The following is a 20913-nucleotide window of genomic DNA, read 5'->3' as shown; positions in this document are numbered from 1 at the left end:
ATTGTGCGACATGGTTCCAGGAAGTAATTCTTGGGACTGACAGGATTAGGTGAATTATGAGCCAGAGGTCAGAATTTCTGTTACCTCGGACTGCAGAAACCCAAGAAAAAGGAGGAAGAGGAGGAACCATCATGGAAGGACAAGCCCCTTCGTGGTATATACCACTGGCAGATTGAGGAAGTGGTTGACATTCATTTTACATGTATATAATTAACTCACAGTTGCCTGCTAGAGAAACCTTTACTCTGTTCTTGGTCACAAAGACAATTAAAAAAATATATACATTCACCAAGTGGAAACTCAAGATGACTGTAAAATAATCACAAAACTGCTAAATTAAGCATTTAAAGGACGCCATTACCACTACCAAAAGACAAAATTTGTTTGCGTCACAATGAAATACTAAATGAAGAATTGGAAAAAGCACTGTAATTAAAGAATTGTTTGGTACAACGACCCCTTGCTCATTGACCTCTCTCATTTGTCCCATATTAGAGAGACATTACAGTTGTCCTAACTATAGCAAGGCTAAGTGCATTTAAATTGGCCTATCAAGAAGATGGTATGACTTCATACTGTAAGCATAATAAATATTTAAATAAACATTTCCATTTCCCCAACCTCTTACTGTGATATGATATTAATTTTGTGTTTTTGCAGTTTGTGTGTGTGTGTCTTTCCAATGAAGGCCTCACTCTTATGAGTAAATTGTGATTCATGAGTGCATTATAATTTATCAGTAAATGATAATTTATGAGTAAATTACGGGTCATGGCAAATGGCCGCCCCTCCCTGAGCCTGGTTCAGCTAGAGGTTTCTTGCTGTTAAAAGGGAGGGACGTGAAGAGGGAAGTCTCACTGAGAATATCAAGGATGTAGAGATTGTGAAATGAGAAAAGGCAGACAGTGTCTCTAAGTGCAGTTTGCTCTGACTGGTGGAGGAGCGCGTTTGGAATAGACTGGTTGGACTTTGGGCAGAGCTCATTTACTTGAACATCCAGCAGTAGGAACGTGAACGAAGATTAATTGAATTTAATACCATTATCCTAATGGCCACGGTTTTAGTGCCTCGGAAACATTTTCTGTGGGTTCTGTTGTGTGCATGTGCCTTTCCTGCAGGCAACAATGGTAAGAAAGCTTTGAGTTATTTAATGTTAAATTAACACAGGCACTTTTAGTAAACAATTGATGGATATGTTAGAGATGAAATCAGACTATTTTATAATTTTGTCAATCTACATAATATTATAGTTTTTTCTAAAACAAATTTAATTTTGACAGTTATCAAGCAGAAATAATAGTTTCACGGTTGAAGTTTTATTGTCATATACAGATAAACAGTGTAGCCACATTTACTCATAATTAAATTCATTGGCTCGTGTTCCTCAGCTTTACATGAGCCTATAGAAAGTGTGCAGTTATATTTAAGAAGAAAATAACAAGAAAATAACAATAATAATAAAGAAAAAACAAACAAACATTCCTGGTAAGTGAGTTTTCTGTTTCTAGTTGTGATGGACTTACTTTTTACTGCATGTGTTAACCATTGAAAAAATAACACAAACAATTTGTTTTTATCTGCCAGTCTCTCATTTTGTTCTCCCAATTCTCTCTATTTTCATTAATTGTTAAATATGCAACATTAAAATCTTGTTCAACAAGTTCAAAACAGAATATTTGGCATGTTTCTTTTTTACTGATTCAGAGCTTCAACTAATCTATTTGTCATGTAACCTGTGAAAAAAATTATAAAGATCAACTATCATAGTTTTTATAAACAATTTTCTAAATCAAGACTATTGAATAATATAAAAAGAGGCAAAAAGAAGTATTTACACACTAACCATGTGTATCTTTCCTGCAAGCAATAATTATAAGAAAGCTTTAACTCATCATATGTTAAACTTAGAGCGCACTTAACAACCTGTTTATAAGTTGTAGAATGAAAGTCGTTCATTTGCGACCATTGTTAAATTTGCAATGTTTAAACTTTTCCTGTCATGATGCCAGGTCTCTCTTGGAAATTCGATTTTTACCTGGAAAAATAAATAATAATACAAAAATAAAATAATAATAAATATTCAGATATTTACACCTGAAATCAGCCAGTAAATTATCTGTATTTCATTTCACTTCTTAAATCACTAGTTTCATAATAACATTCTTACCTTCTGTTAACAGAGCTTTTATCCAATAATCTCAATGATGTAGCTTTAATTTCCATATTAAAGCTACATAGTTGACATATGTTAAAGTGACACATTTTTTTCTTTAAATCTCTCTCTTCGTTTTAGGCACTTCAAACAATACTAGAGGACCGGACGGAGCATCTGGAGCAGGTTTAACATATCAGACATATGAGACCATAGTTAATAAATCCAATGAAACATTTTTAAAAGATGGACTTTCAGAAGAGGCACTGAAGTTTCTAACTGGCCCTGTGTCCACCATCCTTTTACCTTCCTTCTACACGCTGGTCTGCTCCATCAGTGTGCCAATTAACATCTGTGCTCTGCTGGCTTTTGCTCGGGGGATCCGTCCTAAGAAGCCAGCTGCAATCTATATGCTGAACCTGGCCTTAGCCGATCTTCTCTTTGCACTGATGCTCCCCTTCAAGATCTCCTACCACTTTGAAGGCAATGACTGGAAATTTGGCCCGTCCATGTGCCGCGTGGTCACTGCTGCCTTTTACTGGAACATGTATTGTTCTGTTCTTCTCATAGCTTGCATCAGTGTGGACCGTCTGCTTGCTGTAGTTTATCCAATCAATGCTCTGTCTTGGAGGAGCTCACGGACCACAGTCATAGCCTGCATAACCATGTGGGTGTTATCTTTCGCTGGCTCTGTGCCTCTTGTTTCTTCTGACCAGACTTTTCACATCAGTGAGTTGAACATCACCACCTGCCATGATGTCCACTCCACAGATAAGATCACCTGGTTAAAGACATACTTCCTCACCATCTGCTGCATTTTTTTCTTCCTGCCTCTGCTCATCACAGTGGTGTCCTACGCTCAGATAATCTGGTCATTGAGCAGAGTCCAACATGATGTTCCAGGAACATCACAGAGGAGAAGAAGAGCAATGGTGATGACATTGACTGTGCTGGTGATATTTCTACTGTGTTTCATGCCTACAAACTGTCTGCTGCTTGCACACTACCTGCAATTAAAAGAAGAACCCAAGAAGAGCCAGGAGGCACCCGATGGCTCTTACACACTCTATCTGGTGTTTCTGTGTTTGGGAAGTCTGAACTGCCTCCTGGATCCCCTGCTTTACTACTTTGGATCCTCGCAGTGCCAGAAACAACTATCCAATATGCTGAAGTGTAACAAGGTGTCAAAGAGCAGAGATATCACTCATTCAACAACTGATTCCTGGAGATTAAGCGCAAGAACAATGCTGAAACCCAGAAACCTGCAAAATACCAAACACTCTGAATTAAACACATCAGTGGACTCTTTCCATCTTCAACAACCGAAACAAGAAACTACTAGTCTGACTAACTCTCACACTGTGCTGACATTTTAATTAACTCTTATGTATAATTTTAAAGTTTATTTAAAGTTAAAGTTCATTGTAAAATTATTTTTTCTATTCTTTAATGATTTTCTTTCTGAATGCATGTTTGTTGATTAAACTGTTATTGAGCTTGAAGTACTGAGATGGAGTGAAATATCTGCCCAAATAGTTTGTTTTATGCTTCCCCCTGCTGGTGCAAACTTTACATTAATTATTGTATATTTAATTCAAGCTTCTTTATTTGATGAATTGATTTATTTGGAATAACACAATGTATTAATATGAGCATCAAAATAATGCTAACAGATATGTCAATATGTAAAAGTATAGTATCATAAGTGAGGTTGCCTATTTGTGTAAGCTCTTAATCTTACGTCTGTGCTGGGCTGCAAGTAATGAGTATTTATAATGGATATTTAGTGTTTTCTGTGAGAAAGAGCAGCAAATAGAGTTATCTTCTCTTGCAATTCCTTAGCTGTTTTTGTTTGTACAACCATCAAACCACACCCTTATACTGAAACCTAGACGTTGGGATACCATCAAATGATATATGACATTTCTAGACACCCAAAAAGTCTTAAAAAATAAATAACTAACATTTATCCTTCTTACATTTGCATGAAAACCTCAAAAGCTTTGACGAGTTACAGCATAGTTATTCAAGCTCAACAGCTACTGGCAGTATGGGGCATAACAATCACAGCAAATATGTAATAAAAGCCTTGATGTAGATAAAAAAGGAAAATATCAGTTAAAGTGTGTCATATCTAAATGGCTTGCTTGGTGTTTTCCTATTAAATGCATGGTTGTATTGAAACCTGTGAGTTATTCTCTTGCAAGAAAATAAACAGATGTTCCCTTTTGACTCGTTCTGACTCCATGTTTTCTCTAGTATACAGGCATCTTTATTTTGGCTCTTTATCCCATCGGAACTGCCACTTCTTTTTCATTTTTGATGTGAGGATTTTACTTCCACATTACTACCATGAAAACATGAAAAACTATTGTTATACATGAATTTAAAGCAAAAATCATGCCTTATGTCGAATAAATGAATAATGGCAATGATTAATGGTGAGTAATGATGAACATAAAAATTTTCAAATTAGACTGACGTTATCCAAATGAATGTGAAAAATGTATTTTATATTCCTGACTATAATTTACTAATAAAACGTATTTTCCACGCACAAAACATGTGAATGTGATAAGCCAGCAATTTCATTAACTGCAATGTATGCTCATAATAGAGGTCTTCTTGCCCATTCACAGACGCAGGCACAGGGCCCCGGTGTTCGCTGACATGAATCTTTCTGTTTGACGCAGGGAAGCTTTTTCCAAAGAAGGCAAAGAAGCCTCAACTGACTCTCTTCACATAAACTGCTGCCTGGAAGAAAAAGAAGAATACATGACTTTTTTTTGTCAGTCATCAAGTCACTTGGCTCAATTGCAGCAATACTATTAATAATTGTAACTTCAACATACATGATCATACAAATATTTGTATTTGAAAACAAATGAACATTTTAATTATCACAGAGCCAGAAAAAAGTGAGTGGTGGTTGGCTCTTCAAAGGCCCTGATGTGTTTTTCATTCACAAATCACCCGATTTTTCCCAAGCTCAAAAATCAGGATAGCTTGTTTGGTACCATGCCTGCACAAGTATGTTAATTAGGCTCCTCTCATCATAATATGGCAATACAAACACCAGTTACAAACGCTTTATGTTAGAGGTAAATTAACTAAACCAGTCACAGCAGATGGCTGCCGCTCCCTGAGCCTGGTTTCTTCCTGGTAAAAGTGAAGAAAAATCTGAGAAGATAAGAAGTGTGTACATTATTGTACTTTATTGAGCCCCGTGGGGAAATTGCTCTCTGCATTTAACCCATTCACTCAGTGAAGCAGTGGGCAGCCATTGGGCGCCCGGGGAGCAGTGTGTAGGGACGGTACCTTGCTCAGGGGTACCTCAGGGTAGCTGTTAAGGGGAATCGAACCCCCGACCTTCCGATCATGGGGCAACCACTCTACCTACTGAGCTATCCCTGCCCTGTAGGGTACCAAGCTATTCAAATTCATAAAATACAGGTGCATAAATATGGCTGCAGTTGCCAAGTGTCGGTTAAAATGCTCGATCCGAGTTGTGCACAGAACTTCCTATTAAGACCGAGCCTTCACCCCTGCTTGCTCACACGTTCTTCCATATCTGAGGGTTCTCTCCTCTATGATCAGTCCTGATGTGCAGGGGTCTGCCAAATCGTCCAAGAATTGCAGTAAATGGTTTCAGCTCGATTATTGTTGGAGCACTGAAGAAACATACCATGCACCGTGAACAGCAAACTCACTATTGCAGTTTTTCTGTAGATAGAACACCCTCCACAGTGACTCTCTTACATGCTGTCTTTGAACCACTATGTTTTTAGAACACAGACTTCGCCTCAGCATCACTTCTCTATCATTTGGATTTTCAGTTTTTATCTTGAACACTATCTGATCCAAAGTATTGTCAGTCATTATATTGAATTTTGACACAGATATTATAGTCTTGCAGTAACTCTTAGAAATTTGGAAAGGATAGACATGTCACAACTGAGAGGTCAGACTAGGTGCAAGGACTTAAAGAGCAGACACAGACTTTTTAAAAGTACACACGTACACGGGTATTTTTGAAAATGGAGATTTTCGGATTATTTTAAAAAAATAATCCCGTCCACACGTAAACGCAGAAATGAAGGAAAACGCTGCTAGGAACATGCCAAAGCAACAGGTGGCGATATATTCCTAACCGTGTAGAAATGTTGGCCAATAGAAGCCTCGGTGGGAAATAGTAAACAAGGATGGGGCATAGAAGCAGAACCGAGTCGTATGTGTGGAAGGACAGTAACTGTGTGTGTATATGTAAGCATTTAAACACTGCAGAGACTACAATTAACAGTAACAGTATTGTAGAAATTCATTTCACTGAAACAATAACGTGGCGCACAGTGTGACGTCAAAAAAGGCGCACACCTTTGACGCTGCGTTTTCTCCGTTTTCGTCGTCCACACATAAATGCAAAAACTGAGTTTTCAAAAATATCCACCCTGGCCGGAGTTTTTAAAAATCTGTTTTCAGTGACCGAAAACACAGTTTACGTGTGGACGAAAGGTGCAAATGCATAGAAAAATCTGCGTTTTCAAAAATACCCGGGTACGTGTGGACGTAGCCTGAGGCTCAAGTAGATGTGAAAACAGTGCTTTATTTACAAAGTGAGACAAGACTTTAAGGTGACAACTATAAACTGTGAACTATGACAATAGTTTTAAGGTATCGACGATGAACTGTGAACTATGAGACTAAACCAGAAACGAGAAGCGTAATTTGTGAACTAATGTTAAATTCAAAAGTCCATGAAAGTGATCCAATGGGGGAAGAAGGGGCTGTGGCACGGGCAGAGAAGTGCAGAGTCACTAGAATGAGAGTAAACAGGGAGTCTGCTAGGTTCCAGTGATTAACGGTAAGTATGATGGGAAATGTTTCTAATGGCTTACACGTTGCAAGTGGAGTACGGTGTGGAAGGGGCGCAGTCCAAAGGTTTGGGTGAAGTTTCAGTCCTGAGTGAACCCAAGATGTACTGTTCCAGAAGCTGTGGCAGGGAGGCAGGCAGGTGGAGTGCAGCGGGGAAGTGAGCGTAACCAGACTGTGTGATTGGAGGAAGACCGGCGTCCAAAATCAAGCTGAGTATTGTTCAAAAAAGCAACGTGATGACCAGCCAGGTTACAAGAAAAGAGAAAACACAATAAGCAAGAATACTGAGGAAATCACAAGTTAGCTTGGCAGCCTAACACTGATTAGCTGTAGATCTGGTGGAGAACTTCTGAGTATGCTGGTCTTAAATATGGGTAGCTTGATTGCAGACAGGTGAGATGGCTTAATGGAGACTCTGGCCTGAGGTGGAGCCCCAGCTCTATGGAAAAACACTGCACTCACCCTGACCATGACAAGATGTTGCTTCAGTAAAAGATGTTTTTAGGGAATTAACATTTTGAAACGTTGGAAATTTGATGCCTGGTTTGCTTGGTAACCATCCTAGAACACAGCAAATATTATGCCAATAAGCATAGTTCTGTAACAAAAGATGGGCAATTCAAGGTAATTAAACTGTGACAGATTAGCTAGAGATTTGTATTTTAGGCAGGCACGTGAGTGGGATTAATGTTGTTGGTGCTGATGTGACACTGCTCATGCTAGAGCTGTAAGAAGTTAAAAATGTATACTGAATCAGAATTACTACTTTGACAATTATAAAATGCAAGTTTAAAATGAATTAACTGCAATATTATACCACGGAAATATAAAATTCTGCCAGCTAATTTACATGAGTAATTAAGCCTATCAAGCACTATGATATTCCAGTGGAGGTAGTAGGTCTATGTAGTTGGTCCAGATGCATTGCTGGACCAACTACCAATTCTTTTGATCTTTGGGCTGAAGGAAGGACAAGACTCTGTGTATAAATGCTCAATCAACAATCTTTTATTCCATACAATTCAACACTTTATGAGCATAAACCATCCGGAGGGGAGATGAGCGCGGGAGGGTGTCCGCCTAATCCCTGAGCGTGCCTCACATTCTTATAGCTTCAGCCCCCCCCCCTCCACCTAGTCATGAAACCTAAACATTCACGTTCTTTCTCTCTCTCAGTGAGCCTAAGTTATGACCTTGGCTTCCTGTGCGGTATGTTCTGTTCTTTTCTAATCAGACAAATAAGGTGATGACTCTCTGAAAACAGTATTTCTTATACCTCAGCAGTATCATGCATCATAGAACAATATCATTCATTCACAATAAATCAGCAGTCTAATGTAATACAAATCAGTTTAATAAGTGTAATAGTTATCACCTCTTCTAAGTCAGGAGAATAATGCAAATTAAAACTACATAATGATTTCACAATCTTTAATTAGGGGTCTAACGTGGCATAAGATAATATAATAATCTCACAATTCCCCCTTTGATCTCTTTTTAAAGAGATCACTTACACCTTGCAATCCAGTGTTGCAGGGTTCATTTCTTCTTACCCCTAAGGCCCTCTGTCCCCCTTCAACAGGTGGATCATATATGAGATGACCTTTACTTTACCAAATTGACCATCCCAGCCTTGCCATAATGGTCCATTTGATTCACCTTTTATTGTTTATTTTATTTTCACTTGCTGAATACGGGACAGACTGGACTGGAGGAAAGAAGGGGAGAAAGAAAGAGGGAAAGAGAAACAGCTGAGAAGAGGGACGGGGGAGAAGGGCAAAAGACAAAAACCAACAGAATGGGCAGAAAAAAAAATGCATATATCAATCACCTGGATCACCTGTTGAGAAAGAAAAAAGAAAACAAGCAGAAGAGAACAAGAGTAATAGAATAAACAACATCACAATGATATATGGGAATATGACAGTAAATACTAAATATAAACATTATTGTGCAGCACATAAGATCAACAGAACACAGTGTGCTTTGAGGTAGGAGCCAAAAAGGGTGTAGTTTGTGGGTGTGATCACCCGTGTGTACACCTGCGAGCATGGACGCGCTTGTTTGTTTTTTTAAAAGGTTCCTTCATGTAATGATCTGCTAGAGGGTGTGGGGGGGCCACAGCCCCGACCTCCAGGGCATGAAGCAGGTATGGAGGAGATCAAAACTCCAGACATCCAGAGGCCCCCAGAACACAAGAGACCAAGGAAGACCAACAGAGGGGCAGCCGCGCCACTGTCCCAGAAAGAGCTGAGGAGAGTCCCAGATGAGGGCTCACTCAGCAGCCGCGGAGCAGAAGCCAGGGGGGGTTGCAGTGACGCGTCCGTGAGTTCTGCCAGCAGCCAGCTGTGCCTGAGTGACCGAGCCCCAGGCCGAGAGGCCGGGGGCACCCCACCTCCGAAGTGGCCCGAGCGAGCCCCAGGCTCCAGGCCCCGATAAGCGGCCGCCAAGGAGTGAGCCGGTGTGTACCTGGATGCCCATCCCCAGACACAAAGAACCACCAACGCACCGATGTCTGAGGGAGTCTGCCACTGGCAGGAGAAGTGGTGGTGGGGGGAGATAGGCCTCCAAACCTTGGAGGGCCTGAGATGTCCCCAGAGAGGTGGCGTCTGATACCCAACCTGACATATAGACACAGACATACAGGCACACACAGATACAAACATCCATTCCCACCCTCATGCTCTCATATGCACTTACTCCACACTCAACCAACGTGGAGACAGACATAGACAGACACTGTACACACAATCACACTCCCCAAGCGTACTCTACGAACCGGGTCTAGGTACCCTTGCCCCTGGAGGGGGGAACTGCACCCAGACCCAGGTGGTGTTACCCTTTTCCCTGCGGTGGGGAGAGGCGGACCGCCCCGACTCCGCAGCAGCAGGGAGGCCCCACACTCCAGACCGCAGTTGGACGGCCAACTCCTCCTCCTAGCCCCCCCCCCCCAGAGAGAGAAGACTCCAAACCTCCCTCCACCCGCTCATTGTAGTGTTGATCAGTGTTGGGACTAACGCGTTATTAAGTAACGCGTTACAGTAACTACGTTATTATTGTGGTAACGAGCACGGTAACTAGTTATTATGCCAAAATCAGGAACGCGTTAGTTGTTACTGGGATTTAGATAGGGTCGTTACTCGTTACTTCGTGTGGTGGCTTCCACAGATTCAGTAACATTAGCAAGTGGTGGAGGCCAGCAGGTGGATGAAGGAAAAGGGACGCAGAAGGAAAAGAGACCCGAGGCGGCCGCCGGTCCAAGTGTGAACGAACTTCAGGTAAGAAGTTATGACCTGCAGTCTCTCTGGGTCAGATATAAACCAAGTTTAGGCGGAGTTTATTTTCGTTATGCTGATTTTTCGTACTGCATGCTAGATAGCATGACGGAGTTTCTATACAGCTGGGTGGTGCTATGATGTTACTGATGTTGCACTTTATTTTGTTCATAAGTTATTAGAGTTGCCAACCGTCCCGTCTGGTATTCAGAGAAAATATTACACGTTTCTTATTGAGGTGAAAAGGAACAGTTTGTCCCGTAATTCAGCTACAATGAAAAAGGCACAAAGCTGGAGTTATTCTGTGTCTTTGCTGCACAGCTGCCTCTTCTCCTTTCATCCTCTCCCCTCCCTCTCCCGTTTCTACTTCAATCCTGAAACTGATCAATGATCAGCTGATCGGCTCTCTTGTTTGTTTATCGCCCACTTTGCGCCAGAAAGAGGAAACCAGCTGATGTCGCGTTAAACAACAGCAGCACGTTTAAGCTTGATCAGCTATTGTTAGAATTTATTTAACATTAATTTCTAGTATCAGCTGATGTTTGCTGGAGCCACAGCTGCAAAAAAGCTGCTGGTCATGATATGGTTTGGATATCTGGTGAGAGGGAAACATGAAGATGAAACCAGGAGATGTCCTTACTGGATCATCAGAGCTGAGCAGGTGATGGAGAAACAGGTTTACCTTTTAGGTGACATGAATGAGTTGAAGGGAAGTTATGAACTGTTTCTGAGAGACAAATAACCCCAGGATCCTTTTTTCATGTAGCTGACAGCTGGTAACTGTGCAGGTGCGGATCTAGCAAAGTGTTGCCAGGGGGCAGGTAGGGCATTAACAGGGAAAGGGGGGCACAAAGAAATACTTTCTTATTCTCATTTAAAATGTCTAGCTTTTAAAAAATAATTATCTGAATCTTACAACAAACAATTGATAGATTGATGCATATATACCATCAAAACAGTGAACATCACTGTCACAACAGTGTTTATTTTCATTCAAAGGCTTTATGATTTTTGCTATAATGGCGGCCAGTCTCTAGTCAAAATGTCCGGGCCAATTTTCTGTCCCAGTCCAGCCATGTATGCAGCTCATCTGCAGTCTGGTGTTACCTACATCTTCCTATTCAGAAGGCAGAATTTCCGAGTTCTGAGTACAATCGAAAGCACCACGACTGCAGTTTTTGTGTTGGATGTAAAAGGCGCACATGACGCTGTGACGTAGGCTAGAATCATGGCATCATGGCATATGTATGTGTAATGAGAGTGTGAGTAATGTGAATGTCTAAGTTGTGGGATAAAATTGAGGCAGGGGCAGCCAGAAGGGGACAGAGGCGGGGGGTAGCCTCCTCTGCACCCTGGTGACATACCCCTACTCCAAGGCCCTGCATGTGTGGGTGGTTGTGGTGGAGCGGGAAGAGGGAGGCAGCTGGAGATGGGGAGGGAAGGAAGGGAGGGGCAAGTGACCCCTCCCTGGGGCCAGCTCCCCCACTGACCCCAGTAGGCACCCCATACTCCGCAATCCGTCAGGGAAAGGGGGCCCAGGCCCATCCAGACCGGGGCCCAGTGCAGCAGCGCCTCCCGGCCCCACAAAGCCCGGGACAGTCCACCCAACCCCACCACAGAGAAAACTGCACCCACCCCATCATCCACTCATCTTCCAGACTACATAAGACATTAGACACCCAGGCTGAGATCTTCCTCCACCTCTCCTGTATCTCCCCTTCCTGCAGAGGGAGTTCCTGAAGAGAGGAAAGCTCCTGCAAGATGTGACAATCTCCCCCACCAGTTGAAGAGCCCCCCAGGTGGCTCGACGCATCGGCGGCACCCTGCGCCAGGGATGGGCCCCCATGCACCCACCCGCCCACAACCCCGGCAACACACCAACCAGGACCCAAGCCCCCGAGGCCCGGCCAGGGCCCCAGCCCAGAGACGGAGCGCCCCCAGAACCTCACGCCCATCCCGGGCAGCCAGGCTACCAGGTCAGTAACCCACGTCCATCAGCACAGACCCTCCCCTAGCCCCGCTGCACGCAGCCACGAGGAAACAGTCACCTGAGAGCCAACAGAGCCCCTAACCGGACATGACCGCTGATAAATCCGCTTCCCATTTTGCAATAGGAAGTGATATTGATTCATCTGTTTTAGAAAGCATTCTGTATATTTTGGATAGTAATTTGGGGGTTTTAAGAGTAAGAAATTGAACCACACTTGGTGGTGTTTGCAGTTCAACTTGACCCGGTTTAAATTTATTTTTTACTATGGATTTAATTTGTTGATATTCTAAAAATCTTTTCTTGTTGATCCCATATTGTGTAACTAGTCCGTCAAATGAAATAAATTCTGTTCCTTCTAGTATATGTTCTAAATATTTGATTCCTTTACCACTCCAATCTGAAAAGTTTATCATATTATTGTTTTGTAATATGTCAGGGTTGTTCCAGATAGGTGTACATTTGCATGGGATCAATTTTAGAAACTCCCATCATGCTGTCAGAGAAGAGCTGATGTTGATGCTTTTAAACCATTCATGTCGTTGGATGTTTGAGCTGATAAATGGTAGGTCTGAGATCTCTAGATTATTGCAAAGTGCTTGTTCTACATCTACCCAAGGTTCATCTAAGAGGGTATGTTTTAGCCATCCTGAGATAAACTGAAGCCTGTTGGCTAAGAAGTAGTGCTGAAAGTTAGGTAGTGCTAATCCTCCTCTATCCTTGGTCTTTTGTAGTGTTTTTAAGCTTATACGTGGGGGTTTATTTTTCCAAAGGAATTTGGACATACATGAATCTAGAGATCTGAACCAATCTTGTGGCGGAGAATAAATAATTTATTTTTGGTAAGACCATCATTTTTATAACGGCAACCCTTCCCATGAGTGATATGGGTAGACATTTCCACCTAGCCAGATCATCTTCTACCTTCTTTAAAAGTGGGATATGGTTTAATTTAGTTAGATCTGCAAGCTTGGGAGAAACATTAATACCTAAATATTTTATATTTCCCGATTGCAGTGGTGTAGAAGAGGAATTATGGAAGGAGCAATTAATCGGTAGGACTGTAGATTTTGACCAGTTAATTGAGTAATCTGATATTCTTGCAAAAGAGTTTATCAATTCAATCACCCCAGAGATATTGGTTTGTGAATTTTGGAGAAAGAGTAACACATCATCCGCATAAAGGCTGATTTTATGTTCCACGTTCTTGCATTTCATGCCCTTAATTACTGAATTCTGTCTAATTGCTGCTGCTAGTGGTTCAATAAAAATTGCAAACAGTGAAGGGGAGAGTGGGCATCCCTGCCTGGTGCCCCTCAAGAGACAGAAGCTGGAGGATGTCTGGTCATTTGTTCTGACACAAGCTGTTGGGGAGTTATATAATATTTTTAACCAGTTTATGAAAGAGGATCCAAAACCAAATTTGTGTAAAGTTGCAAATAGAAATTTCCAGTTAACTCTGTCAAATGCTCACACCCGGCTTTTGGGAAGTCTGACCACAACGCCATCTTCCTCATTCCCCAGTATAAACAAAGCATACGGAGGGAAGACGTGACCAAGAGGGAAGTAAAACGGTGGACTGCCCAATCAGAAGCTACGCTACAGGACGCACTCAACGACGTAGACTGGGACATGTTCAGAGCATGCGCAGTCGACATCAACGAGTTTACGGAAGTAGCAGTATGCTTCGTCAATATGCTAGCGGAGGAGATTATCCCCACTGCGAGAGTCACCACATTCCCAAACCAGAAACCGTGGATGGACAGATCGATCCGCACTGCAGTAAACGCCAGGACCGCCTCCTACAACGCGGGTCTCGCCACTGGCGATATGAGCGCCTACAAAGCGGCCTCATACGGCGTGCGGCGCGCGGTGAGAGATGCCAAACGCCGGTACCGGGAACGTGTGGAGTCCCGCTTCCACCAGGGCGACACACGGAGTATGTGGCACGGACTACGCACCATTACGGACTACAAAGCCAGGGACACTGCGCTGATCAACGCTGACTCTGCATTCACCAACGAGCTGAATCGGTTCTACGCCCGTTTCGAGGTTAGCCAGGCGGCTAATGCTATCTACCGCCTGACTACCGAGGACAGTGACGTCATCAGCGAGAGACCGGTGACCAGCATCGCGGAGCATGACGTCCGAGCGGCACTGAGGAGAGTGAACACAAGGAAAGCGGCGGGGCCAGACGGCATCACCGGCCGTCTGCTGCGCTGCTGTGCTGACCAGCTAGCAGGTGTGTTCACTTACATCTACAACGAGTCCCTGGCGAAGTCTGTGGTCCCCACATGCTTCAAAAGATCCACCATCATCCCTGTGCCCAAGAACAGCAAACCCTCATCCCTGAACGATTACCGGCCAGTTGCACTGACCTCGGTAGTAATGAAGGTGTTTGAGAGGCTGCTGAAGAACATCATCTCCTCCTCCATCCCAGACACCACAGATCCGCTGCAGTTCGCCTACAGATCCAACAGATCCACAGAGGATGCCATCGCCCACGTCCTACACACCACTCTCAGCCACGTGGACAAGAAACAGGGTAACTATGTGCGAATGCTGTTTGTTGATTACAGTTCAGCGTTTAACACAATAGTGCCCTGCAGACTGTTCACAAAGCTGAGGGATCTGGGACTTAACAGCCGTCTGTGTGCATGGGTGTTGGACTTCCTCACTGGCAGAACTCAGGTGGTGAGGGTGGGCAGGTGCTTCTCCAACAGCATCACCATCAACACAGGAGCACCTCAGGGATGTGTCCTCTCGCCACTGCTCTACTCCCTCTACACTTCAGACTGTGTGGCCACCCATGGCTCCAACACCATTGTGAAGTTTGCTGACGACACAGTGGTGTTGGGTGCCATCTCCAACAACGATGAGGCGGCCTACATGGATGAAGTGAAGAATCTGGCATCGTGGTGCCAGGACAACCACCTCCAGCTGAACGTCAGCAAGACCAAGGAGCTGGTGGTGGACTTCAGAAGGGGTCAGCACAGAGACTACAAGCCCATTATCATCAATGGAGCTCCAGTGGAGAGGGTGCAGTCCTTCAAGTATCTTGGTGTCCACATCTCCTCAGACCTGACATGGGCTGCCCACATTCAGGTCCAGACCAAAAAGGCTAGGCAGCGCCTGTATCACCTACGACAACTGAGGAAGTTCAGGGTCTCTCCAAAGATCCTCAGGATTTTCTATACAGGCGCTGTGGAGAGCATCCTCACACAGAACATGACATCGTGGTTCGGGAACAGCTGTGTGAAGGACCAAAAAGCTCTCCAGAGAGTGATCCGTACAGCAGAACGCTGCTGCAGGATTGCTCTCCCCCTGCTTCAGGACACCTACACCAGGAGATGCCGGACTAGAGCAGCGCAGATACTGAAGGACCCGTCCCATCCAGGAAACAAACTGTTCCAACTTCTGCAATCTGGTAGAAGGTTCCGCATCTTCCGGGCAAGGACAGAGAGACTCAAGAGGAGCTTCTATCCCCAAGCCATCCGTGCCCTAAACACACACACCCGCCCTCTCACATCATCTATAATTGACTGAGACAGGACTCTCTTCCAGACACTCTAAACCAAGGCACAATGTACATTTCAATTCCTTTAATTTTAAATATGTTTATATTGTCTATCTTGTAAAATACTCAGATGTCTATTCACATTAATGTACAGAATTCACCTGCTTGCTGCTACTACTGCACATTCACCCAGTGTATATACTATATGTATATATATATATATATATATATATATATATGAGAGGAAGAACATTATATATATATATATATAATGTTCTTCCTCTCATATATATATATATATATATATATATATATATATAAAATGTTCTTCCTCTACACCCCCCCCCCCCCCCCCCCCCCCCCCCCATTTTTGCACATGTCGAGGAGCGTGTCAGGCTACATTTCACTGTGTGTTATACTTGTATAACTATGCATGTGACAAATAAAGAACCTTGAACCTTGAACCTTGAAATTAATGATAACCACTTAGTTTAGTAAAAGAAATCAAAAACAAATTAACCATTTTTAATTCTAACATTTGCCACCTTTTTCACAAAAATCATGTGTTTCATTCAGCCTGCCGTCCCACAGTTTCCTCTCCAGTATGATACTCAGCTTCTCATGAACACAGGCATTTTATCTTCTAAACGCTATTCAGTTTATTTCAATCATTAATGCTTAAACATGAAAATAATGCTATATGCTTCTCATTGGTTCTCTAAAAATGTCTGGGAACTTTTGGATCATTATAAGCTGAAGTTTTACCATACTTAAATTAGTAAAAACACAACTAAAGTCATAAAAATGTTCATAAAACCATTGTTTGATGTTAAAACTCAACTTCCCCCCTTTTTGACACACTCCCATGTGTCAATTCATCGGAGAAAATTAAAAGAAAAGGTTAGTGACATCCTATCATAATATAAAAATCAGAAATTCTTCTCTCAAGTATCGTTGCTCCAGTCTTGTCATCCTGTGTTAGGGAATGAAATCAATTTAATTATCATATTAGATCTGGCTCCGCCCAGAGCCTGCGTCCGCAGAACTGCCTAGAAACAAAACCTGTGTGTTAATATGAACTTCACATTTGTAACTCCCTTTTTACCCACTGTTTTTCCCTTATTGCCCACAGCAGGGGAATTTATGTCTTGATTCAGCCATTAATCCAGCTCACCTGATTCATCACTGAGCCCAACCGTCACTGGCATCTGATTGTGCGGCACTGCATATTCTTCCCTTAATGTCGCTGTTTTCAATCTGTTAATTAGAGTTCTTAAACATGACGTAGACTGCATCCACAACAAGTCAATACAGCTTTGAATGTGGCCAATTATCAATCTACTACCAATCAATAATAAAATGATAGCTTTTATTTTATGCATGCTTTGGTCAAACACTTACCCAGAGGATCTTCAATCCCAGAAAATTCCTTCTCATTTAATAATGTCTGTCATTCTTCCATGCCCTGGTAACTGGTAGCTGTATTATTTTGAAATATACATACAACCAGCCAAACCACACCTTGGTCACACCAACCCTGTTCCCATCCGAGGATGTCCAACGCCATCCTAGTCTGGACTGTCAGAGGTGGCTTTAACACCAACTTTTCCGACACTCCTGTTTATTGCATTCCCTGGTCAGATTAGCCAACCTTTGCACACTAGTATAAACATAATCAACATGGTCAACATTATATTGAGTGTTATTTCAAAATATTATAGATTCAAACCCTCCAAATCTAGATGAGCTCCACTCTGTCTCTAAATTTTGGAGAAATTTTATGTTTGGTGTCGAATTTTAAGAATTTGACCATAAGTGAAATTCATGGTGTTATCACCCCCATCAGGGCTTACCTTTCCCACTTTTGGTGATATTCCTCCCTCGAATATTTGCAATTACCCTCCTTAGGCGTGGTGTTATGGTCAAGCGGGTGCTATAGGAAACAAAAAGCTCAGGACAGAACAGTTATCAGTCATGTGCTTCATACAGAAGTTGCATATTTTATGATTTCATATTGATCCTCTGAGTGTAATGATACATTTTAATTTTAATTTATCAAAACTAAACACAATAGGTTTTTCTTTCTTTACTTTGCTCTTGTTCTTTTGCAGTACCACATCCTATCACATGCCCCTGTCGGTTATATTCTACTTTTTTAAATTATTGACTATTTCATAGGGGTGGGGGAAAAAATCGATACTGTGTAGTATCGTGATATTTTGTTTGCTAATAATGTATTGATACAGGGACAGCAGAAATCGATATTTTGTTACAAATAATTTTTTCGTGGACTGGAACATGCTCTGACTTCAGAGCATGTTGATCAGCTCCTTTTTCTGAGCAAGAATCCTGACATTCCTTCACTGTCCAAATGTGTTTAACTTTTTTTTTGGCAGCAATAAACATGACAGTTTACTTATTTTAATTTAAGACATATTTTATTTTAATGGATGAAAGCAATGATGTCAAAGACACTGCTCAGCTCCTCATTTTTATCCGAGAAATCAACAAAACCTTTGAAATAACGGAGGAGTTTTTGACAATGGAGTCTCTGAAAGGACAAACACGGGGTGAGGACTTGTTTGAACGAGTGTCTGCTGCCATCGAAAACATGAAGCTTCCCTGGAGTAAGCTTGTTAACGTCACCACAGATGGATCTCCAAATTTAACGGGAAAAAACGTTGGCCTGCTGAGGAGAATCCAGAATAAAGTGAAAGATGAAAACCCTGACCAGGATGTGATTTTCCTCGACTGCATCCTCCACCAGGAATCTCTATGTAAATCGGTGTTACAGCTGAATCATGTTGTGAATCCTGTGGTGAAACTTGTCAACTTCATACGCGCACGGGGACTTCCTTCATTGCGTTCCTGGATCACCAGGACCTGCTTTATCACTCCCGTGTCCGCTGGTTCAGTTTGGGCAAAGTGTTTCAACGAGTGTGGGAGCTCAAAGAGGAGATTGGCGTGTTTTTGGAGCGGCAGGGGAAGACTGATGAATTTCCTGAGCTGAGCAACAAGAGCTGGATGTGTGACTTCGCGTTTGCTACGGATGTATTTTCACACTTGAATGAGCTCAATGTGAAACTGCAGGGGAAGGACCAGTTTGTGCATGACATGCACACAAACGTGAAAGCCTTCAAATTAAAGCTGGCTTTATTCTCCAGGCAGATTTTGAACAAGTCATTCACTCATTTTCCTACACTAGCCACGCTGAAAGAGGCCGGAGCAAAAGTAAAGAAATACAGTGAGTCACTGGATGCACTGCACAGAGAATTCTGCCGTCGGTTTTTGGATTTCGATAAAATTGACAAGTCACTTCAATTGGTGGCCTTTCCTCTGTCACAAGACCCCGAAACAGCTCCAGAGGAGCTTCAGCTCGAACTCATCGACCTTCAGTCCGACCCTGCCTTAAAAGGGAAATTCAGCTCTCTGAAACTAAATGACTTCTATGCTTCACTCAATGATGCCGCGTTTCCAAATCTAAGGCGAAAAGCGCAGATGATGTTGGCTTTGTTCGGCTCTACCTTCGTGTGTGAACAGACATTCAGCGTCATGAACATCAACAAAGCCAGCCACAGATCCAAGTTAACAGACCTACACCTCAGATCAATCCTGAGAATCGCCACAACAAAACTAACTCCAGACTTTGATGCGCTGGTTAAAAAAGGAGACCAACAACACTGTTCCCATTAAAATGTGTGTCTCTCCGTGATGCGCACGTTGTTAAAATGAACAGTGCGCGCAGATCAAATATAACGCTTCACAGACTGACTTGCTGCAACTGTTTCGTCCTTGCACTGGTCGTTGTTGACTTTTGGCACCGGGGAAACAAATTGAATAAAAGGAACAGGACAAGTACATCTGCATCTCCTACCGTTTTTGAAAAAAAAAAAAAAAAAAAAGAGTTAGGAGGAGAGTGATGTGATATCCTGAAGGATAACAGAACTTTCAGTGCTTTAAAATAAAATGTTCATTTATTTGATTTTCAGTGTTTAAAGGCTCATTTCGAAGTCAGAGATTTTATTGTAATGCTTTTCTTCATTTTCATTGGAAATTAAAGCACATGTTTTCTCCATATCCCAAGATGTGTATTTTTCCCCCAATGAGGTGATGTTTTCAAAGCATGCCATCTATCTACTCCTGTTCCGGCCCCTTTGTCAAATGTTAGAACTCAATGTGGCCCACGAATCAAAAAGTTTGCCCACCCCTGCAATAAACTCACCAAGTGCTTTGGTGATTGTGGAGACTGCATCCACTAAAATTGCACTACTGCTGAAAGACCACCAAAATGGCTCTTCTAATGTTTTCAGTTAAGTTACCAGAAATGCTCGTAGGAAATAACTGAAGCAACATATGGCGGTTAGAAGTAACCGTTAGGGGACCACAGTCACACATCCTCGCCACTACAGGCACAGTTTTCACAAAGCTTTTATTTTGGTATTTCCTCTGACCAGCAGGATAAATGTGCATATTAGCTAAACATTTAGACGTAGAGCTGGGCGATATAAGATTTTTTCATATCACGATATGTTTTTTTTTTTCATTTCAGGCGATAACGATATATATCACGATATAAGCCAAATAACTATATTTGTAAGATTTAAATGTGCCGTTGCTCACAAGTAAAATGTGAAATAATCAGCAGCTTGTTTTTATTTAAATATTTATTTCCCATAATAAGTTCAACAGGGTAGATGTACTTAAGGAACATGAGACTTTTTCAGATAAATAATGGCAAATATTGCAAACTACACAAAAGGCAGCCGCTAAAGCGTTTCAAAATAGAACAAACAAAACAGACTACTAAATTGTCAATTCCACTTAGAAACAAAATATTAATTCTAAAAATAAATCTTAGCTTGTTTTACAGAAGAACAGACAAAATTGACTAACTTTTGTCAATATCAAATAAACTGAGAACTCAAAGGAAATTTTCAATCTCTCCTTGTTGTATAGCTTAGCTTTTCAAACAGTTTTAACAGTTACTTTAGTCTGACAAAAGCCGAATGACGAATTAGCGCTTCCAGTCAGAGATTGAGCATGCACCGCTTTATTGTATTTCCAGACTTGCTTTCGGCACAATTTACAGTGCGCGCTACTCTGTTTGACT

General features: G+C 42.1%; 2 protein-coding genes across 2 annotated transcripts; both read left to right on the top strand.

Moving 5' to 3' along the window:
* The first annotated feature begins 1016 nt into the window (after positions 1–1016).
* Positions 1017–3714, top strand: LOC146571184 (proteinase-activated receptor 1-like). The gene is made up of 2 exons (XM_085280249.1): positions 1017–1127; positions 2294–3714. The coding sequence occupies exons 1-2, from the start codon at positions 1049–1051 to the stop codon at positions 3526–3528; spliced, it is 1314 nt and encodes a 437-aa protein (XP_085136375.1). The 5' UTR covers positions 1017–1048; the 3' UTR covers positions 3529–3714.
* Positions 3715–18249: 14535 nt separating this feature from the next.
* On the top strand, positions 18250–19496 carry LOC146571183 (general transcription factor II-I repeat domain-containing protein 2-like). Its single transcript, XM_085279596.1, has 2 exons — positions 18250–18588; positions 18684–19496. Exons 1-2 carry the CDS (start codon positions 18250–18252, stop codon positions 19494–19496), a joined length of 1152 nt encoding a protein of 383 aa, XP_085135722.1.
* Positions 19497–20913: the final 1417 nt, after the last annotated feature.

Source organism: Mchenga conophoros, linkage group LG7 (assembly GCF_057382185.1).
Source record: "Mchenga conophoros isolate Kocher_MC1m ecotype Shallow Benthic linkage group LG7, M_conophoros_male_GT1.1, whole genome shotgun sequence".
Taxonomy (NCBI): Eukaryota; Metazoa; Chordata; class Actinopteri; order Cichliformes; family Cichlidae; genus Mchenga; species Mchenga conophoros.
This window is presented reverse-complemented; position numbering and strand designations above follow the sequence as displayed.

Excerpts from the sequence above, each read along its gene's own strand:
- LOC146571184 (XM_085280249.1), top strand. The coding sequence starts at position 1,049 with ATGGCCACGGTTTTAGTGCCTCGGAAACATTTTCTGTGGGTTCTGTTG. Across the intron at positions 1,128-2,293 it reads CTTTCCTGCAGGCAACAATG|GCACTTCAAACAATACTAGA; the intron begins GTAAGAAAGCTT and ends TCTTCGTTTTAG.
- LOC146571183 (XM_085279596.1), top strand. The coding sequence starts at position 18,250 with ATGGATGAAAGCAATGATGTCAAAGACACTGCTCAGCTCCTCATTTTT. Across the intron at positions 18,589-18,683 it reads AGGAATCTCTATGTAAATCG|GACCTGCTTTATCACTCCCG; the intron begins GTGTTACAGCTG and ends CTGGATCACCAG.